Source organism: Armigeres subalbatus, chromosome 2 (assembly GCF_024139115.2).
Source record: "Armigeres subalbatus isolate Guangzhou_Male chromosome 2, GZ_Asu_2, whole genome shotgun sequence".
Classification (NCBI taxonomy): Eukaryota; Metazoa; Arthropoda; class Insecta; order Diptera; family Culicidae; genus Armigeres; species Armigeres subalbatus.
This window is the reverse complement of record NC_085140.1, coordinates 426174105-426192858: the sequence shown is the minus strand read 5'-3', so window position 1 is coordinate 426192858 and position 18754 is coordinate 426174105. Positions and strand designations below refer to the sequence as shown.

The 18754-nt window shown below is 37.6% G+C and overlaps 2 protein-coding genes across 2 annotated transcripts in view; one reads left to right on the top strand and one right to left on the bottom strand.

The window, feature by feature from the left end:
- Window positions 1-18124, bottom strand: part of LOC134210337 (uncharacterized) — a 28497-nt gene extending 10373 nt beyond the window's left edge. Inside the window, exons 1-9 of the mRNA XM_062686387.1 lie at window positions 17892-18124; window positions 17676-17826; window positions 17037-17618; window positions 16091-16206; window positions 15562-16029; window positions 15280-15498; window positions 14707-15072; window positions 14168-14455; window positions 13854-14106 (exon numbers count right to left, since the gene is read on the bottom strand). Of these exons, the coding sequence (XP_062542371.1) occupies window positions 13854-14106; window positions 14168-14455; window positions 14707-15072; window positions 15280-15498; window positions 15562-16029; window positions 16091-16206; window positions 17037-17618; window positions 17676-17822 (2439 nt within the window). The 5' untranslated portion in view covers window positions 17823-17826; window positions 17892-18124. The remainder of the gene's footprint in view (window positions 1-13853; window positions 14107-14167; window positions 14456-14706; window positions 15073-15279; window positions 15499-15561; window positions 16030-16090; window positions 16207-17036; window positions 17619-17675; window positions 17827-17891) is intronic.
- Window positions 2292-3715, top strand: LOC134213536 (uncharacterized). The gene is made up of 3 exons (XM_062692674.1): window positions 2292-2917; window positions 2982-3231; window positions 3289-3715. Exons 1-3 carry the CDS (start codon window positions 2517-2519, stop codon window positions 3553-3555), a joined length of 918 nt encoding a protein of 305 aa, XP_062548658.1. The 5' UTR covers window positions 2292-2516; the 3' UTR covers window positions 3556-3715.
- Window positions 18125-18754: the final 630 nt, after the last annotated feature.

The window sequence follows — 18754 nt, the reverse complement described above, 5'->3', positions numbered from 1 at the left end:
TACTAGTTTTGTTTTTCGAATTACCGAACAGTACGGTACTTTTTTGATAGATCATCAAAAACTAAAACTACCGAACGATCGGTAATCTTTTCATTTACCGAACTGATTACCGAACGTTCAGCTGTTGAAAGTTCGGTAAAAAATTACCGTACACTGTAAAATATTTTAAGTGTGTGGGCAAAGTGTACCCATTGTACTTGCCACGCAAGATATACACACTTAAAATAGATTTCACTGTTCGGTAATTTTTTCGACGAAAAACTTCGGTAAACATAAAAAATTACAGTACGTTCGGTAAACAAGATTAAATTTACCGGATTTCGGTAAAATTTTACCGAACAAACTGTATTTCCTAAATGATTTGACAGACTTCGGCAGTTAAATTTACAATTCGTTCTGTAAAATCGAATAATCGCCGTACATTGTAAAATAAATACCGAACAAACTGCAAAATAAATTCTGTTTTACAGTACTCCGATAAATCGTTGAGCTGTCAATCTGTCATATTCATTATTGTTTAATCAATTTTGTATGAAGCTAGCGGCTGTTTCAGAGTTGTAATAATAATTTTTATTAGATTCTGGATTCATCATGGAAAAACTAAAATGTTGAAAAGAAAAATGATAACAGGTATGTTACGTTCATAATTAAGTAATTTGTATTTCACCGCAATAATTTTGTTTCAGCTTCTTCCATTGGAAACAATTTACTGGGAAATTGAGGCTTCTTCTAGATTTCTCCAAAGTAAAGCGGAATATTCATTTGAATTTGATTTACGTTCATCGTTGGTAGCTAAGTAATGCTTGTACACCAGATGCTCCGAATACAAAAGCTAAACCTGATTTTCTCTAAATCCAATATTACTGAAAAAAGACAATTAAATAAAGAAGTCATGCGTTTAAACTGCGTATTTTATTTGATAACAACTAAAAGCATCAGTTTCATTTTTCCCATTCAAAGCGAAAAAACAACCGAAACGTACGGTAATTTTGTTTTTCGAATTACCGAACTGTACGGTACTTTTTTGACAGATCATCAAAAACTAAAACTACCGAACGATCAGTAATCTTTTCATTTACCGAACTGATTACCGAACGTTCAGCTGTTGAAAGTTCGGTAAAAAATTACCGTACACTGTAAAATATTCTAAGTGTGTAGAAGCTAGAACGACGAGAAAAAAAATGAGATGAGTGAGTTCATTTGGAGACGTCAAAGCAATCAGTAGTTTATTTTATTTCCTCCTACCGAACAGTTCTTTAAATTATAATAGTGGCGACGAGTGATAAAAAGTGTCAAGGTCAAGTTACTGTGCTACCATAGACATATTTCGGCGGACTTTGCGTTTGGCTGATGCAGAGGAAGAATCTTGCTGAAGGAAGAATCTGGAACACTTATGCTAGGGACATAGCTGGACACGTTACTAATTCTGGAAGATTTCCCTATTCTGGACAAATTATCTAACGAGTGATCTATCAGTGAGAGAATCTTTAGAACCTTAGCTTCTAACAACCGGTGAAGTGTACGTATCAGTTCAACATCTGCTGTTCATTTAGCCATTACACAGTTTGAAATTCTAAAGTGATATTTTTCACATTAGGGAGGCCATTTTGGACGCCGAGTGATTTCTTTATCTATTATCAGTTTTATTATGAATAGACTGGAACAAAGAAAAGAAACTGAATAGCAAAAGGACAATAAGTAGGCCTTTTTACTAATTCATTTTTCTTCTATTTTGTGTAGATAAAACAGCAAGAAAGTGAGACATTGCCGGTAATTCCACATCCAGCCTGGCCATTTATTTCGTCAATTGACGGCTCGCGAGGTTGCTGACTGGCATTGCCGCGAGTAGGAAATCCCTCTAATCCCTGGGTCGGTAAATGCTGACGACGAGTTCCGGTGAGTTTGATCTTTTTTAACTTTTGGGAAGCTGTATCTGCTTGTATTGCCTATTAGCTAATTCCTGCTGTTGCATATTGACTTATTTATAATACCAATGGCTCAGTGCAATATTACAACCACACTGGAACCTTTTCGGAAGGGTTGTTCATTCAGTGATTGGGTGGACAGACTCAGATTTTTTTTAACATGAATAAGGTTCCCGATGACGCCAAAAGGGATCATTTCATTACTTTAAGTGGTCCGGTGATCTTCCGAGAACTCAAGCTGTTGTATCCTAACACGGATTTAGCACAAATTGACTACACTGAAATGGTTTCCAAATTGAAAGCTAGACTAGATAAGGCTGGTTTACAGTTCGGAAAACGTATCCCGGGATTTGGTCCCCCATGTATTTTCAATGGAGCTCGGGATTTGAAATCCCGAGGCGGAAAACGAGTTCGCAAGAAAATAACTTTTTTCCCGAGGTGTAAACCCAACCGCGGGATTTTATCTGGAAAACAAAAAAAAACTCTACACACATTTTTTCCTGCGGGAACAATTCATCTGGAATTGTTTCCGTACGGGTTTTCAAGTTTGAATCGTGGTTCGCTAAGTTGGCATGAAAGAAAATTTAAAAAATGTCTTCCGAAAATAAATATAATCAGGTTTTTCTGGATGTGGACTATTTAGAAGACTTCGGTGATGATGATGTGCAAAATTTTGAGCTATACTCAGAAATAGACGAAGAATATTCGCAAGAGTTGGAAGAACCCAGCGAAGAACCCCAGGGCAAGAAGAGAAAACGCGCAGCCAAAAAAAAATCAAAACGTGACCAAGAAATTGACATTAAACTGTCTATTTGCGAGGAAATAAAAAAATATGCTTGCGTATACCAGATAACCAACAAAGATTATTCGAATAAAAACGCCAAGGATGCCGCTTGGCATCAAATAAGCTCGAATGTGTCAGCCCGTATGGGCAGATCTGTCAAGGTGCACGAGTGCCGGAAGTACTGGGACGCATTGAAAGAATCGACCAGGTAAATATATAAATAAAATTAGCTCTATTTAACAAAATTCAGTAAGTTTTATTCGTATATATAGAATTTATTTGGATAAGGAAAAAGTACGAAAAATATCCGAAAAATCCGGTGCGCCGGCCGACATGCTAGACATGTATACGGAAGACGGATCGCAGCGTTTTGACATTTACCAAGAGCGGTGGCCTTTGTCAGATGCAATGAGCTTCTTTTTACCCTCTTGTGCACGGACCGCGTACACAGTGTCAATTGGAAATCGTTCGGCAGCGACTGCACTTAAAAGACACGGAGATGAGGAAGAGTGCTTGGAAGAGGTAACTGCCTAAAAGTTTGGCATTTTTTCTCATTTTATAATTAAAATCACATTCCAGAGCTTCATAGTTCCGGCGACACCATCAACCTCTCGAAAACGTATCCGTTCTAATGAGCTTTTAGACGAAACGTTGTCTTCTGTGGCTACATCTTTGTCTAATTTGGTGAATGCTCGAACAAATGAAGATCCTATTGAACTTAAGTTCAAAGAGTTCCACGTGGAATTGGACAAAACATTGCGTAAAATGCCATTTTTGCAAGGAATGCAATTTTGTATCGACATGATTAAGCAAGCTAACGAGGTTTTGGAATGCTCGGAAAACTGAATTGAAGGATAGTTGAGCATGTCAATTTTGGCAATTTAGCATAGATAAGTAATTATTTCAACATTAAAAATTACTAGCCACTCGGCATACTTTCAAAAGTGCCTTTAAATGTGCCGAAATGTTCCGAAATTAAAATAATGTTGTTTTTGGCTGCACTGGATTTAATAAATAACATATAATAAATAAATGGCAACACGGTTTATTTGTTTGTCTTTATGCAAAACATTCACGACGGTTTATTATCATCTTCGACAATATCGTACCCATCGCACTGTTTTCGTCGGAAATTGTGGACCACCATCCGGACCTGCAGGAATCACTATACAGGCCCTTTTCTTTCCAATGTAAGTTTCACTAAATCAATTTTCCGTAGAGTGAATATGACTATAATCATCTCCATCCTCTAGGGATTATCATAAATGTATTACCTCTGATCGGAGATGCCGCCATGAATGCAAGTCTAAACGGTAGCAAGATCAACGAACCAGCTATCCAGGTCTACAGGAAGTACTGGCGTTCAGTCGCCGGCAAGCCAAAGATATTCAGGTTGAAACGGTCAAATACAAAAAAAAAACAGTGGAAATCTGTGAACATTTCCTTCGTTCCCACAAGAAGTTGTCAGCAGCTGGACGTGATGGGGAGCGCTCTCGATGACATCGTTTCTGCAGGGATGGCAGCTCTTAAAAGTGGTATCAGCACTACGAAAACTTGGTACGTCCCAGGCAATGTCCCAGTGGGGAATGTAATTCCAATAAGAAGAAGAAGAAGAATTACACCTTAATGATTACTGATGTAATGAAAAACAGGCGTGATTCTAATAGATTAACGAAAGAATGCATCTACCTCAGGAATTGCGATGGCCCTGTTAATTGAAATTAGTGTGGAAGAAAGAGCATTCGTTGATGACATGTCTACTCGTTGATTTCAATGCGTCGCGATGAAGCGGTCGCATTTAACAAGTGCTTCTATCATACAATAATAATAAACTTTCACCACAAATGCCACAAAATTGACGATTTCCATCTAATTGTACAAGAGACGAGATTCGTGCAAGGGAAGTTTTTCACCATTTTTTTTACAAAACATGCACGCACGATTGTCTTTGATAACTGGTGTCTCGTAGAAATAGTCATCGATCGCATCCTGTGGATTATCGATGATGCTTGGTACTCGTTGATCCGGTTCTATGATCATACCTGCAACATGGTCATACATGCTCATTTCTTCTCCACACCGTTATAGTTACAATGTAGTTCACCAGCCCTGTGTAGTGAGGACACATAATAAGAGGAAAAAGGATCCGCACGGTTATCGGAGCTTGGCGTGCGGTGTTCATTAGTTCAAATGCAGCTGGTATAACCGTAAAACAAGTTTGAAGAACTGTGACACTTCTTTTCTACTGCTCGATTCCTCATTCATCATGATGTTGCTCTATTTTTGGTAGCCTGACTGCTACGTAAAGATAAAATCAAGAGCTAAGAGTAAAGTGTAAGTGTTTTCCAAGAATGGTTTCTGGTTTATATTTCTCGTATCGGTTAAAAAAAATGAGATTGAGGTGCATCGGTGAAACTATTTCCATTATCCAAATGTACATTACCGCGGGTAATCCGTTCGTTAACATTGACGTGGTGCCATTATAGTCAAGTAGAGTATATTGTATATATTCATTGAATATGTTGAGGACCGACGCCAAAGCCGCCGAGTTGTGATGTTTTCAATAAGTATAGCATAGTGCCGTCTTGTTACCAGACGAACATGACGATCTCTTCTGCAGGCCAAAGTTGTAATCAATGCCGAGATACCGATTTACCTTCCTTGAATTATGAGATATTCCACATGTCACATACGTTTAGGATCGCTGATCTTCTTTCTATAGTAGAAGTGGCTGTAAAATTCTCTGAAACGCCATAAATATATAAAAGTAAGTACACTATCATAGCTTAACAATATATACATTCATGTCCCATCGAAACAGTTTTGTTAAAGCTCCCTGGTTATACGCAATAGCTCTTCTGTCGATAATATTTATCATTGTAAACTCTTCAATTAAATGCAGTTGCATAGGAAGTAGAATTACGAGTATTATTTTGGACTTTTTTTATTCGCGTTTCAACAATGAAAACATATATTCACCATGCTCTCATTCGCCGCCATTAGTACATTTTGACAAAATATCAGATCGTTTCCGTGACGATGATTCTGCTTGCATTTTGTTCTAAGTGAGACGTTTGATTCTGTGTTTTTAGTTTTCCAAATCGCTATGGAGTTGAGGTCATTTGATCTACCAGGTCAACTAAGCCTGGTACCTATCCGAAAGCAACCCAACATGCCCATGTAAATCCATAGAGTTCTTGCCAATGTGCCGATATTTAAATAAGTACAGAGTCGACATTCTAAGTTCTCCAAATTGTTCGTGAGTTGAGGTCAAATGGTCCGGTTATTTAGATACGCTGATTTGCTATCCGTTTGATACTATTTAACACTATTGAGGTCCAGAATCTCCCTAACAACCCTGTCGCTACTTTTACGATGATGTTCCTGTTACATTAAAAATGAGAATGAAGCTATTCATTCCGGATACACCCACAAGGTGAGCGGAACAAAACATGTACAAGTTTGAGAAGATCAAACAATGTTGGAAAATGCTTAGTTCTTCCACTGTTAGGTATCATTTACCCAAATAAAGAAATGAATTAAAACGGTACTGCGATCCAATGACGATTGCGAATCGCCGCTTCTTGCTTTTGAATTTGAATTTGCTAATTTCTGCTACTAGGGGGTTCACTATTGGTCATTTCGGCACCAACGTTTCAAAAAGGCGTAACTTATTTCTATGGCAGTAGCTTCTCACGTTGCTGGTGGGCTAATGTGTGTTCACCCACGCGACCCAGCGCCATTTAACGAAAGATGAGGCTTCGCTGCCATCAGTGGTGTTGGATGGGGTGGTTGGACACAAATTAGCCCACCAGCGATGTGAGAAGCTATTGCCATAAAAAGCAGCTACGCCCTTATGAAATGTTGGTGCCGATTTTATCCTAACCAAATTTTAAAATGAACGTATGAACTCTATGGACTTGCATGAACGTTAACCGGTATGTACCAGCCTGGTACTACCAGGTGTTGTTACAATACACGTGTGAAAAGAATTGAGAGAATTTTGTTTCCAGAAAAGTGAGTTTTCCATAAAATCCAATATATTATAATAAACAATATATTATCCAATAAATTATAATAAACAGTTCAATTATTCAAGGCCAATTCTTTAGGGTTTTTTTTACTAGCACAGTAATGGAGATGAGTTAATTTTGGCTAATCTCGTGTTAGTAATTTATGTGAGCATACGATTATTGGCAATACTCATGTTACTCTTTCATAAAAAGGCTAATTTATTTTTAGATTTTAGATTTTTAGATTTATTTTAGAACCAAATATTGAAAGCATTGATGAATGGATTAATATCTTAACTACCGACTAACAGAAACTAACACGAACCATATCGCGGTAGTGAGTTAACTTCAAACTTAAGTAAAACCAAATCTCGCGCCTCTAATAGTTGAAAAAAATCGCTGGGTGAATCAGTGCTTCATGTGGAATAACTGTTACTTTGAATTTTGATTTTAAACGCAATTAGCACGTTCAAATTGATAAGGAAGAATGTCGAATTTGTTAAAGTATTCGGTTAATTTGCCCCGAATGAAGCTGCCAGATTCTTGTGGACGTCCTCGTCGTTGCCCATTAATTTGATCCATTTGCTGCATCGTACGCCATTCCCCTTCGATAACTCGTCCGTCTTTTTCATATCGGTCTGCTGCCTTGGCATACGATACATTACGATTTAATAAAAAATTGTGGAGAGCACAACATGCGGCAACTATAATTTTGACCTTATCTGGTCCACACAGAAACTCGGATCTGAGGCATCCCAGCGCATCGTTAGGATTCCAAAGGCATTTTCAACGGTGCGACGTGCCCGTGACAGTCAGTAATTAAAAATACGCTGATCATTTGTAAAATCGTTGCAGGTTCCATAAGGCTTCATAATTCTGCTTGACAGAGGGAAAGCGTCATCTGCTATGAAGAAGAACGGCGTATCGTCACCATTGATTGGAGCGTCATGTGGAAATCCAAAGATTAGTTGTTTTCTAAAATATTTCTTCCGAATTCGGTCCTTGAGAAAACGTTAACATCACCATCTGCTCCCGGAGACCCAACATCGATGAAAGTAAAACGGTAACTAGCATCACTTGCTGCCATTAATATGATACTATGGTAACGCTGCAATTAAAGAAATATAATATTTCTATAATAAGGAGAAAGAAAATAAATAAGTCTGTACTGGCAGATTAAGAATTTTCCGTAGGATTTCTGAAGAATTTTGCTTGCAAGAATTGTATATGAGTTAATTTCGAAAAATTTCCCGTTCCAACAAACTTTCCGACAAAAAATAAAAAAAAAATCCCGATGAAGATTCAAAGAATTTATAAATTTCCTAAAAATCCTGAGAAAATTCCAGAGGATTCAAAAAAAAAAATCAGAAAAATTTGCCGAGGAAAAAGAAATCAAAATTCTTAAGCATTTCACGAGGGAATTCCTAACAATTTTATTTCTCGAGAAAATTCTGAATAATTTTCCGAGGAACTCCGAATAATTTCCCTAGGAAATCCAGACATATTTCCTAGGTAGCTGAACAGGATGAACAATAATGCTACGTTTTGACAGGGCAAGTGAATTGATCAGCACAGTTGAATTCATTGACTTGCCAAAAAGTTGAACATGTTCAACTTTTGGCAAGTCAGTTGAATTCAACCTGGGTTATTACTAACTGGATTTCAGAACTAACGATCTGAACCTAAGTGGGGATGCCCTAGATCGGTTCTCGTGGACAGGCAGGTGGTGCCTCAGTAGCTAAATCATCGCAGTTGGATTTTGAAGATTTAACATGAACTGTTTATTATAATATTAAAATTTCATGAAATTTATGGAAAATTTTTAAAGATCAAATCCACATCACTGGTTTCGCCAAAGATCGCTGCGTGCAAAGTCAGCTAACCTCAACATCGCTGAGGTGGGTAATTTGTGTCCTACGGCAATCATCTGGACAAGCGAGATGAGCATCTGGACCGAAGAAACGTCTGGTGAAAACTTGAGATCAATAAAATATTTTCAGGCTGTTCGAACATCTGAAAAACTGCATGCTCCGACCAACAGGATTGAGCTGGGCAAATATAATTCATGGCATCGCATCGAAGGTCCCATCACCGACCCACGATGAAACATCGATGCAAGTTTACATGAACAATAATCTTTATTGATTGTAACATTGTTTGATCAATTCCCTCGGAAAAAGATGACCTTCAGAAAAAATCGTTTTCAAATAGAAGATCACAGGTTTCCGGTACCTCAGTGAAAAAAGCATGGGGACCAAGTCCCGGGATACGTTTTCCGAACTGTAAACCAATATAGAACAGAGATCAGATTTGGTACAGCGCCTAAAATTCAATGTTAGAATGCAACAGCCAGATGAGTCATTGGAGGATTTTGTATTATCAGTCAAACTTCAGGCTGAATTTTGCAACTTCGAGAACTTTAAAGAAATGGCCGTTAGAGATCGTATAGTCGCTGGGATTCGTGACAAGGCACTCCAGCAGAGACTTCTCAATGAAGAGAAACTTAGCTTGGAGAGTGCTGAGAAATTAATAGCTACCTGGGAGATTGCAAGAAATAATGCCATAAATATGGATTTTAATAGTGGGCTCGATCAAATAGCTGGACTTAAAGCTAACGGGGGATCTGGAACAAGATTGCAAAGACTAGCAGCTACTATGGAATTAGCATCTAGATCGCTACAAAATGAAGGCCGGGTTGAACGTGGCTCAGTTAAAAGCAGATTAGGTTATTCACCGTATAAAAAGGATCAATGGCGCAACAGGCAATGGCGCACAAACAATGGACAAAGCAGGCAATCGGACAATAGGCGATGGAACGATGGAATGCAGATGAATGACGAAGGTCCTCGACGATGGAAAAGTCCTGATTATTCTCAAATGGTGTGTGATTTCTGCAAAGTAAAGGGTCATATTTAGCGCAAATGCTTTAGAATTGAAAAACATGAAGAGGGATGCGGTAAACAAGATGAATTCAAATGAATCAGGCGACAATCCGGAACTATATTTGAGTGAATTGGTCAACAGAATGCGCACTGAGTCGGACAGCGAGAGTGAAGTAGAGGGTGAGAATTTTTTGATTGAATGTATGCATGTAGCTTCTATTGGAAGAATTAGCGATCCTTGTTTATTAAATGTGAAGATTAATAATGTGCCGTTCAATATGGAGGTAGATTGTGGATCGTCTGTGACCGTGATGGGCAAAAACCAATATTATGACTATTTCCAGAATAAGCTATCAAACAGTTGATTGTTGTGAATGGTTCACAACTTGTTACTGAAGGAGAAGTAGACGTTACGGTGTGTTTAAAGGGAATTTCCAAGAAAATGAAACTGTTAGTACTTAATTGTGACAACTATTTCATTCCACTTTTTGGAAGACCATGGTTGGATGCTTTTTTCCCGAAATGGCGACAATTTTTCATCAATAATATAACGAGCTCTACGTTAACTACACAAGTAGAAATAATTGAACAACTTAGACATAAATATAAAAAGCGTTCTTGTGAAAAATTTCTCTTCTCCAATCAAAGGATTTGAAGCCGATTTAGTAATAAAATGTCAAGATCCGATCTTTAAAAAGCGTATAACGTCCCGTACCGGTTGAAGGATAAAGTTCTGGCTTATTTAGACAAATTGGAGAGGAAAAGGTCATAACCCCGATCAAGACGAGTGAATGGGCATCGCCAGTTATCGTAGTGATGAAAAAAATAACGAAATTAGATTAGTCATCGATTGTAAAGTTTCGGTGAATAAATGCATTATCGAATAGTTACCCATTACCAACAGCACAAGATGTTTTTGCGGGTTTGGCTAATTGCAAAGTATTTTGCTCTTTGGACCTCGAAGGAGCATACACACAGTTGTTATTATCTGACAAGTCTAGGCAATTTATGGTGATTAATACCATTAAAGGACTCTATATCTATAATAGATTGCCGCAAGGCGCGTCTTCAAGTGCGGCAATTTTCCAACAAGTCATGGATCAGGTTCTAAATGGAATAGAAAATGTTTCGGTGTATTTGGACGATGTTTTAATCGCAGGAAAGGATCTTGATGATTGTAAAGCAAAGCTAATGGTGGTACTTGACAGATTGGCAAAGGCTAATATTAAAGTCAATTGGAACAAATGTAAGTTTTTTGTAAATAATTTAATACATTTAGGACACGTTATAAGTGAACATGGGTTAAAACCATGTCCAGACAAAATTACTACTATAGAGGAAGCCAAAGCACCTAAAAATACTACGGAACTCAAATCATTTCTGGGTTTAATTAATTATTACCATAAATTTATACCCCGACTGTCATCTAAACTATATTATTTGTATAATTTGCTCAAAACTGGCAGTAAATTTATTTGGGACGAAAGATGTAATACGGCATTTGAAGAAAGTAGAAAATCGTTGATAAATACTAATTTTCTGGAATTTTATGACCCGAATAAGCCTATTGTTATTGTCTCTGATGCTTCGGGCTATGGCCTTGGAGGAGTGATGGCTCATATTATAGAAGAAGAAGAAAAACCTATATATTTCGCATCATTTTCCTTAAACGCTGCCCAGAAGAATTACCCAATTCTTCATTTGGAAGCATTGGCTTTAGTATGCACGGTGAAAAAATTTCACAAATTTCTATTTGGCAAAAAATTTTTCATCTACACAGATCATAAGCCATTGGTAGGAATATTTGGAAAAGAGGGAAAGAACTCTATTTATGCTACTCGATTACAGAGATTTGTGCTTGAAATGTCAATATACGAATTTGAAATAAGTTATAGGCCATCGGAACGGATGGGGAATGCTGACTTTTGTTCCCGCTTCCCGTTAAATGTTTCTGTCCCAGATGAGTTTGATAAGGAATTAATCGGTAGCATTAATTTTAGTGACGAATGTCCTATGGATTTTAACATGATTGCTGAAGAAACTTCAAGGGATGAATTTTTACAATCAGTCATTTTCTTCATGCAAAAAGGATGGCCAACAAAAGTAGATAAAAGATATATCAATGTATTCGCTAATCAACAAGATTTGGAATTAGTAGATAAATGTCTTCTATATCAAAACAGAGTAGTTGTGCCACAGACGATGAGAAAACAGATTTTAAAACTTTTGCACGCTAATCACTCGGGTATCGTTAAAATGAAACGGTTAGCCAGAACCAGCGTTTATTGGTTTGGTATCAATGCGGATATTGAAAGATTTGTTACTTGCTGTGATACGTGCAATAGTATGGCTATAGTTCCAAAGGTTAAAACTGAATCTAAATGGATACCAACAACACGTCCCTTCAGTAGAATTCATATTGATTTTTTTCATTTTGCTCATCACACCTTCTTATTAACAGTTGATAGCTATTCCAAATGGATAGAAGTGGATTGGATGAAAAATGGTACAGCTTGTAAGAAGGTGTTAAAGAAACTTGTGGGCTTCTTCTCCAGATTTGGTTTACCAGACGTGCTAGTTTCCGATGGCGGCCCTCCCTTCAACTCTTTTGCATTTGAAATGTTTTTAAAACGGCAAGGAATAAATGTCCTCAAGAGCCCACCATATAACCCTACCAGCAATGGGCAAGCAGAGAGGTTGGTGCGAACGGTCAAAGACGTACTAAAAAAATTCTTATTAGATCCTGATTTTTCACACTTGGATTTGGAAGACCAACTACACTTATTCCTAATTAACTATAGGAACAATAGTTTGACGACGGAGGGTAATTGCCCTACACAAATGATCTTTAAATATAAACCAAAGATAATCTTAGATTTAATAAACCCTAAAATGCACTACAAAAACTTTTTATGCTCCGATGTTATTCAGGGCAAACAAAATGATATGCAACAACAACCATTTCCCATGCATGATGAAATTCTGGTAAAAGGTGACAGGTACATTACTAGAAATGTATTAGATCCTTTTGAGAATCTGACAGAAGGAGATGAGTTATGGTATCAAAACCATAACCCACACCATACGGCTAAATGGCTTAAAGCAAGCTTTATTAAAAGGCGCTCTCTTAACTTATTTCAGATTCTAATTGGAAACGCGTTAACCATGGCCCATCGAAATCAACTACGTTTGAGTAAGGAACGAAACCCTTTCGACGGTCCAATAATACAATGGAGCAGGCAACAGCCGCAGCAAGCGAGAGGTCCCAGTTGTGACGAATTTCATGGATTTACGGAAGCAGAATTGAAAAGAGGAAAGAAGCGTAAATACGCTGTGGAGGGTAATGAAATGCCTGTAGGCTCACCGATCAGGCGATCGAAAAGGTTGAAAAGGACGAGAAAGATAGATGATAATTTTGTATACTCAAGTTAAAATAATGTGAAATTGATCACGTTCGAATTAATTATAATTTTAATAATGTACCCTTGAATTAAAAATAATTTTTGAATTTTACTAAAATACAGTTATAAGAATCTTTTTAAATGGGAAGAGCTGAAGTATATAGATTTAGTGTGTGGGCGAAAGCTCAGTCGATTATCGGGCGAAACCCGTTAAACGGTAGAAATATAATACCATACGTATGTGTAGAAGCTAGAACGACGAGAATAAAAATGAGATGAGTGAGTTCATTTGGAGACGTCAAAGCAATCAGTAGTTTATTTTATTTCCTCCTACCGAACAGTTCTTTAAATTATAATACGCACATAGTTTGATTTCTAATTAAATTATCATATAAGCTTCTTACCTTTTGAAAAAATACAAATGCAGTTACGTCAAACATAATTACACCAAGGTTTTTTTTTCACGCGGTTGGACTTCATTAATGTCTCAGCTAAGCTGAACTTTCATAGCTTTTAAAGTAAAACCTGGATTTCATTTGATTTTTGTGAATTTTTTTTTCGTGGGTTCACTAATTCACCCCTATATCTTTGTTTACGGACGAACAAAGCTTTCGCACGAATGCGATTCGTTCTAATCGTTTCTCCATTTGATTTTACTGGCGTAAGCCAGAAAGCGCATCGGTTTCCGTTTAAAACACGTTCACACGTAAACAAGAATAAAGATTATCGTTTTATTGACGCTAAAGGTCTTAATCGACTGAAACCAAACCGTGAAAAAAACCTGGATGTATACCAAATCCTGTAAAAAATACCTTATTCAACTCGCCTAGTAAGGTGAACCCACATTAAGAATCGTCTGAAGAATCAAAATATTCCGCGAAATTTTCACCTGAACTCAATTTCGCGCTTCTACGGGGCTGCCTCCTAGTGGCAGTCTTAGCAATTTCGTTCCCAACGGACTTTTCAGTTTGTTTCGCTTTGCTACCGGCAGGTATTTCAGAGCTTTGGTTCGAGTCAACGTCTCTGGTGGAATCCTTTGTCTCATCTTTTGAAACATCCTTCGTGCCATGATAAATTTTTATGTGTTGCCAAAGTTGCACGCTGAAAAAGAGATTTTCCATGATTAATTACATGTTTCAGTGAATTATTTGAAACTCCTTACTATATCGTAAATGTTTGATTGCAAATGTGACATCTGTTTTCCTTCGACGAATGAATCGTCCTCATGTGAAGCTTCGTCTGCGCCATTGTTGGGAACGATTTATCACACTTCGGACAATCGAATGACGTATTGGAACTTTCGATAGCTTTTTTCCGGACATGCCCGTTTGAGACGTGATAGTGCAAAGCTTTGAACGATGGATATATCTTGTGACACTCTCCGCATTCGAATTCCTCAGCGGGTCCAGATTCCGATTTGTGACTCTCCATGTGCACTAGCAACGGTTTCCTGTAATGAAAGACAACATGCTCAGTATTTTTGGCGTTTTTGCTTCTCATACAATAAAAATGAGCTTTGACTTTGACCATACAAGTTAGTATTTGGACAAAAGCTTTTAAATATATCTATCATCTGAGGGTATTAAATGAGGATATTGGTGTTAAAAGCACTCCGTACAAAATGATCTAATAGTTTTAAGATCGGATTCACAACACAACCTTATTAACATTTAATATTAGTGAATATGCTGAATATTTTACCTGTAAGGATATGTCCTCTCACATAGAGGGCACTTATGCTTTCTTGCCTTATGAACTATTCTTTTGTGACTTCTCAGGCGGGAATAGTCCTCAAAACTTTTCTGACATACATTGCATTGGAATGATTGTTCGTCCGATTTTTCCATCAAAAGATTTGATATGAGCCCAGTTTTCTGCGGTTTCGTGGCCGATTGTGATGAAGAGTCATCAGAATCATCATCCGATTCATTGTTTGCCTTTTCCTCGCCTTTCTTGTCCTCGGAAACTGTAGCGGCTGCTTTCTGTCGCATCATTCTTAAGGGTTCAAAATCCTCTTTAGTGTGCCGACGAAAGATGTGAACTTTCATATGCGCTGTTAAATTGTCACTGCAAAAGAAAGAATGGGGTGTAAAAAAAATCTTCAAAGAAAAGTGTACCTAATTGGAACCCATCCATAAACAACGTGATCAACGTAAGTGCAACTAACTTTCAAAAAAATCAAATTTTGTACAGAAAATGGAGCAGAGAAATTCCAAATTTACTAAACACAATGTTTATGGACAAATCCCTAGGTACATGAATTCCTAAATTCACCGGAATGGAAATTTATAACCGCAGATCTCACACTCGTGAGTTTTAGGTTCGTGGATACTTTTTTTGTGATTCATAAGTGACCGCTGCCGGTTGTACGTCTTTGGGCATAAGTCACACGAGAATGTCTGGAGTACTTTGTTTTGTTCTTTCACTGGAGGCATTAATTTCTGGCGTTCCGCGAGTGGTTTGTGCGTTTCCACATGCTTTCTCATCAAAAACCTAAAAAAGGATCTTAAATGTTGTTCTCTGTGTCCAAACTGAAAACTGTGTCAACCTACTTACCCATTAATAAATGGCCTTTCGCAAATAGGGCAGTGGAATCTTTTTTTCCCATGGATTCTCTTATGATTGTATAATTTAAACTTATCGGAGAATACTTTCTGGCAAATATCGCAAGGCAGCTTCAAATCAGGTGGTATGGCCTTTGTTCCATCTACGATGAATTCCTCATCCTCTATGTCTATTGTTCGTTCTTCTCCTCCTTTTTCGTGATATTTCATATGGTTTTCCAATTGACATTGGCGATTGAATGTGCGACTGCATTTCGTACACGCGTATGCATTGCCTTTATCTCCATCTGTGGCAGCAATGCTTTCTTTTTTCTTCTGATTCGACACTTGAAGCCGCAATTTTGATTTTTTACTTTTAGGGATCTGGTTTGTGGTTGGAGTAATGTTACGTTGGTGTTTCAGCTTCTCTTTCAGTTTGTTCAAATGTGCAGAGGTGTATTCATGTCTAGTGAGAGCACTTCTAAAATGCAAAATATAAATCAGATCGTGAAAATACGATACAGCGTTCCGTTGACACACACCTCAATGTGTATGCCATGTTACATATGTGGCACTTATGGTTTTTTGGTCCATGAACAAATTTTTTGTGACGATGTAGCCCCTTACCAGTCTTATACACCCTACGACACACGTTGCACTGGAACGATTGAATTTAGATGAAGATAAGAAGAGTTCACTAAAACTAAATCCTAAATCAAACCTAAAGCAGATAAGAACAAAGCCAATATTATTTTCCTTTGTTGCCTCCCCAGCCCCCTCTTAATTTTATAATAAAATTGAATATTTTCAGGATACAATTAACATATTTATTAGAAAAAATATTTTCAACCCCTATTCTTATTCAAACACCAAAGGGAAGAAAACTATCATTATTGCTGCTTTTAACAATTTGATACTCAGTGTTCATATTTTGTTGTATTTCATTATCCGGCAGAACAGAACTCACTAAACTACGATCGGCTAAATTTGATCAATTTCGGAATTTCATTTCTGTACTGAATTCGCATGATCAGAGGAATTAAAGGCTTGACCGCGTCAATTGGGGTAAGTCTGTTCAAGCTATTTCAATTATTTTCGACGCGCAGCGCACTCAACGTTGTGTAGCATTTATCACGCCTATTTAGACAGTAGGAAGTTGAGGGTTCGAGTCCCATTAATACACGTGAATTCTTTTACGAAAATTTAGTATCAACTTGTCCATTTCGGAAACATGTGCTGTGCACATGCACAGCCAAGATATTTTACATAACAAACTAGCTTCCCATCTTTTTAATTGAAGTAGTTTCAAGAATGAATTCTGACGTGATTCACTTAAAAACAATCACTTGTAGCCACCTGTAGTATGAGTTTATCCTGACGTACACGAATGAAGACATAAAATTATCAATGGTAATATTTTAGATTTACATTCATTAAAAATCACTTTCAGAAGATACGGAACCTCCCAAGTTCGAGGTGAACACTCACCTGATTTTTACTAACAACATCTGAAGTTTCCTCATAGTCATCTTCACGAGTCTCAACTTTGATTTCCTCCACCTCAATATCATCATCCAACTCGATTTGATCATCCTCCATCCCTTCATCGTCGTAGCTTCTCTCAGAATTTTCCTCCTCTTGGGATTCCACATTAGCATTAGACGCATTTTCATCTTGGTTGGAATTTTGAGAATTACTTTCCTTGGACTCGGAAATCGTAACAACCCTAGGTATTGACTCTTCTGTAGATATTTGTACTTCATTTTCTGTATCAAATTCCACAAATGGTTTAATATCCTTTTCATTAATATCTTTTAACGGATCATCTGTCTCATTAAATCCTTGGTTTTTCAATCCTTCCATTTCGATTGATTGAATATCAGTGATGCTATCGACACTAAGAAACGTTGTGTCTTTGACGATAGGTTCGCTGAACCTTTCAGCATCTTCAATCATCTTTTTCATCGTGCTTTGAACATCTAGACATCGCACCCGAAACTGATAAAATTCATCCATCCTTATACGGCATATGGTGCAAATAACACGACTCATACGATCAGTGTTAGATATCTGTGAGGATAATGTTCAAAATTAGTTTCATATAGTGGTCCCGGCTTTAAATCTTACCTTTATGGAAAGAAAATCCGATATCCACTGCTGAAGGTGATCTATTTTAAATACATCTTCAACAGACTCATCGCTCAAGCAAAGTCGACACATTTGGAGTGGGTGCTTCCATGTTCCTTCCTCTTTTTTGATTACTTTCGAACCCATTCTTCTAGAACGGAAATTTCATTACTTTATTAAAATCAATTTTTAATATAATTTATTTTCTTCACTAACAGTATAGTAAAGTTAGGTTCACAAAACTTTAAAGTTGTCAAATGAAACTGCACTTGTCAATCAACCTTCTCTCAACCATATGGTGAGATTCTTAACAATCTTTTCGATCCGGCGACACCTGCATATAGGTACACTTTAGAATATTTAAGGTCTCAAGCGAATATTAACAGATCTCCAGAGATGCAAAAAGTCTACCAAGATCTACCCGACGCTCCAGAATTTACACTCTGTTAGTAAATAACTTTCCAATTAAATATTCCAATTGGAATTCCGAACTTACTGCCAGTGTCGATCCAATCGAGCAATAAAACACTCTAATGCTGTCCAATGAGCTGCTCGAAGTTGTTCCCGTTCTGCTCGTTCTTTTTTGACAACAAATGGGCATGAGCAGGACAGGGAGAAACTTCGAGCTACTTCAAGCTCTCATTCGCGAATACGAAAGTAATGCCTCTACTCACTCTTATGGCAAAATCTCATTGCTATCTGTCAGACTGTGCGTGAAACATGGCCGCCAATCACCCATTCTTGTTCCTCCACAGTAAAATCCCATAAGGAACTGTCAGACTGTGCGTGAAGTATTTACCTTCGTAGTCGCGAATTGGACAGCACTAGAAGTCATTTAAAAAATCTCGCAACGTTTGAAGAAGCATCATTTTAACTTACAAACAAAACACGCAAATGTTGCGTTCAATGTTTGATACAAGTTCTGCAACTCACCAAATAAAGCAATCTCAACTGCTCCATTAAGGGCCGATGCCCACGTAGCGTTTTTTCAACGCTGCATGCACGTGGCGTTGAAAAAACGCAGGTGTGCATCGGTGCGGCGACGCTGCGTTACCGCTTATTCCCGATGCACACATGCG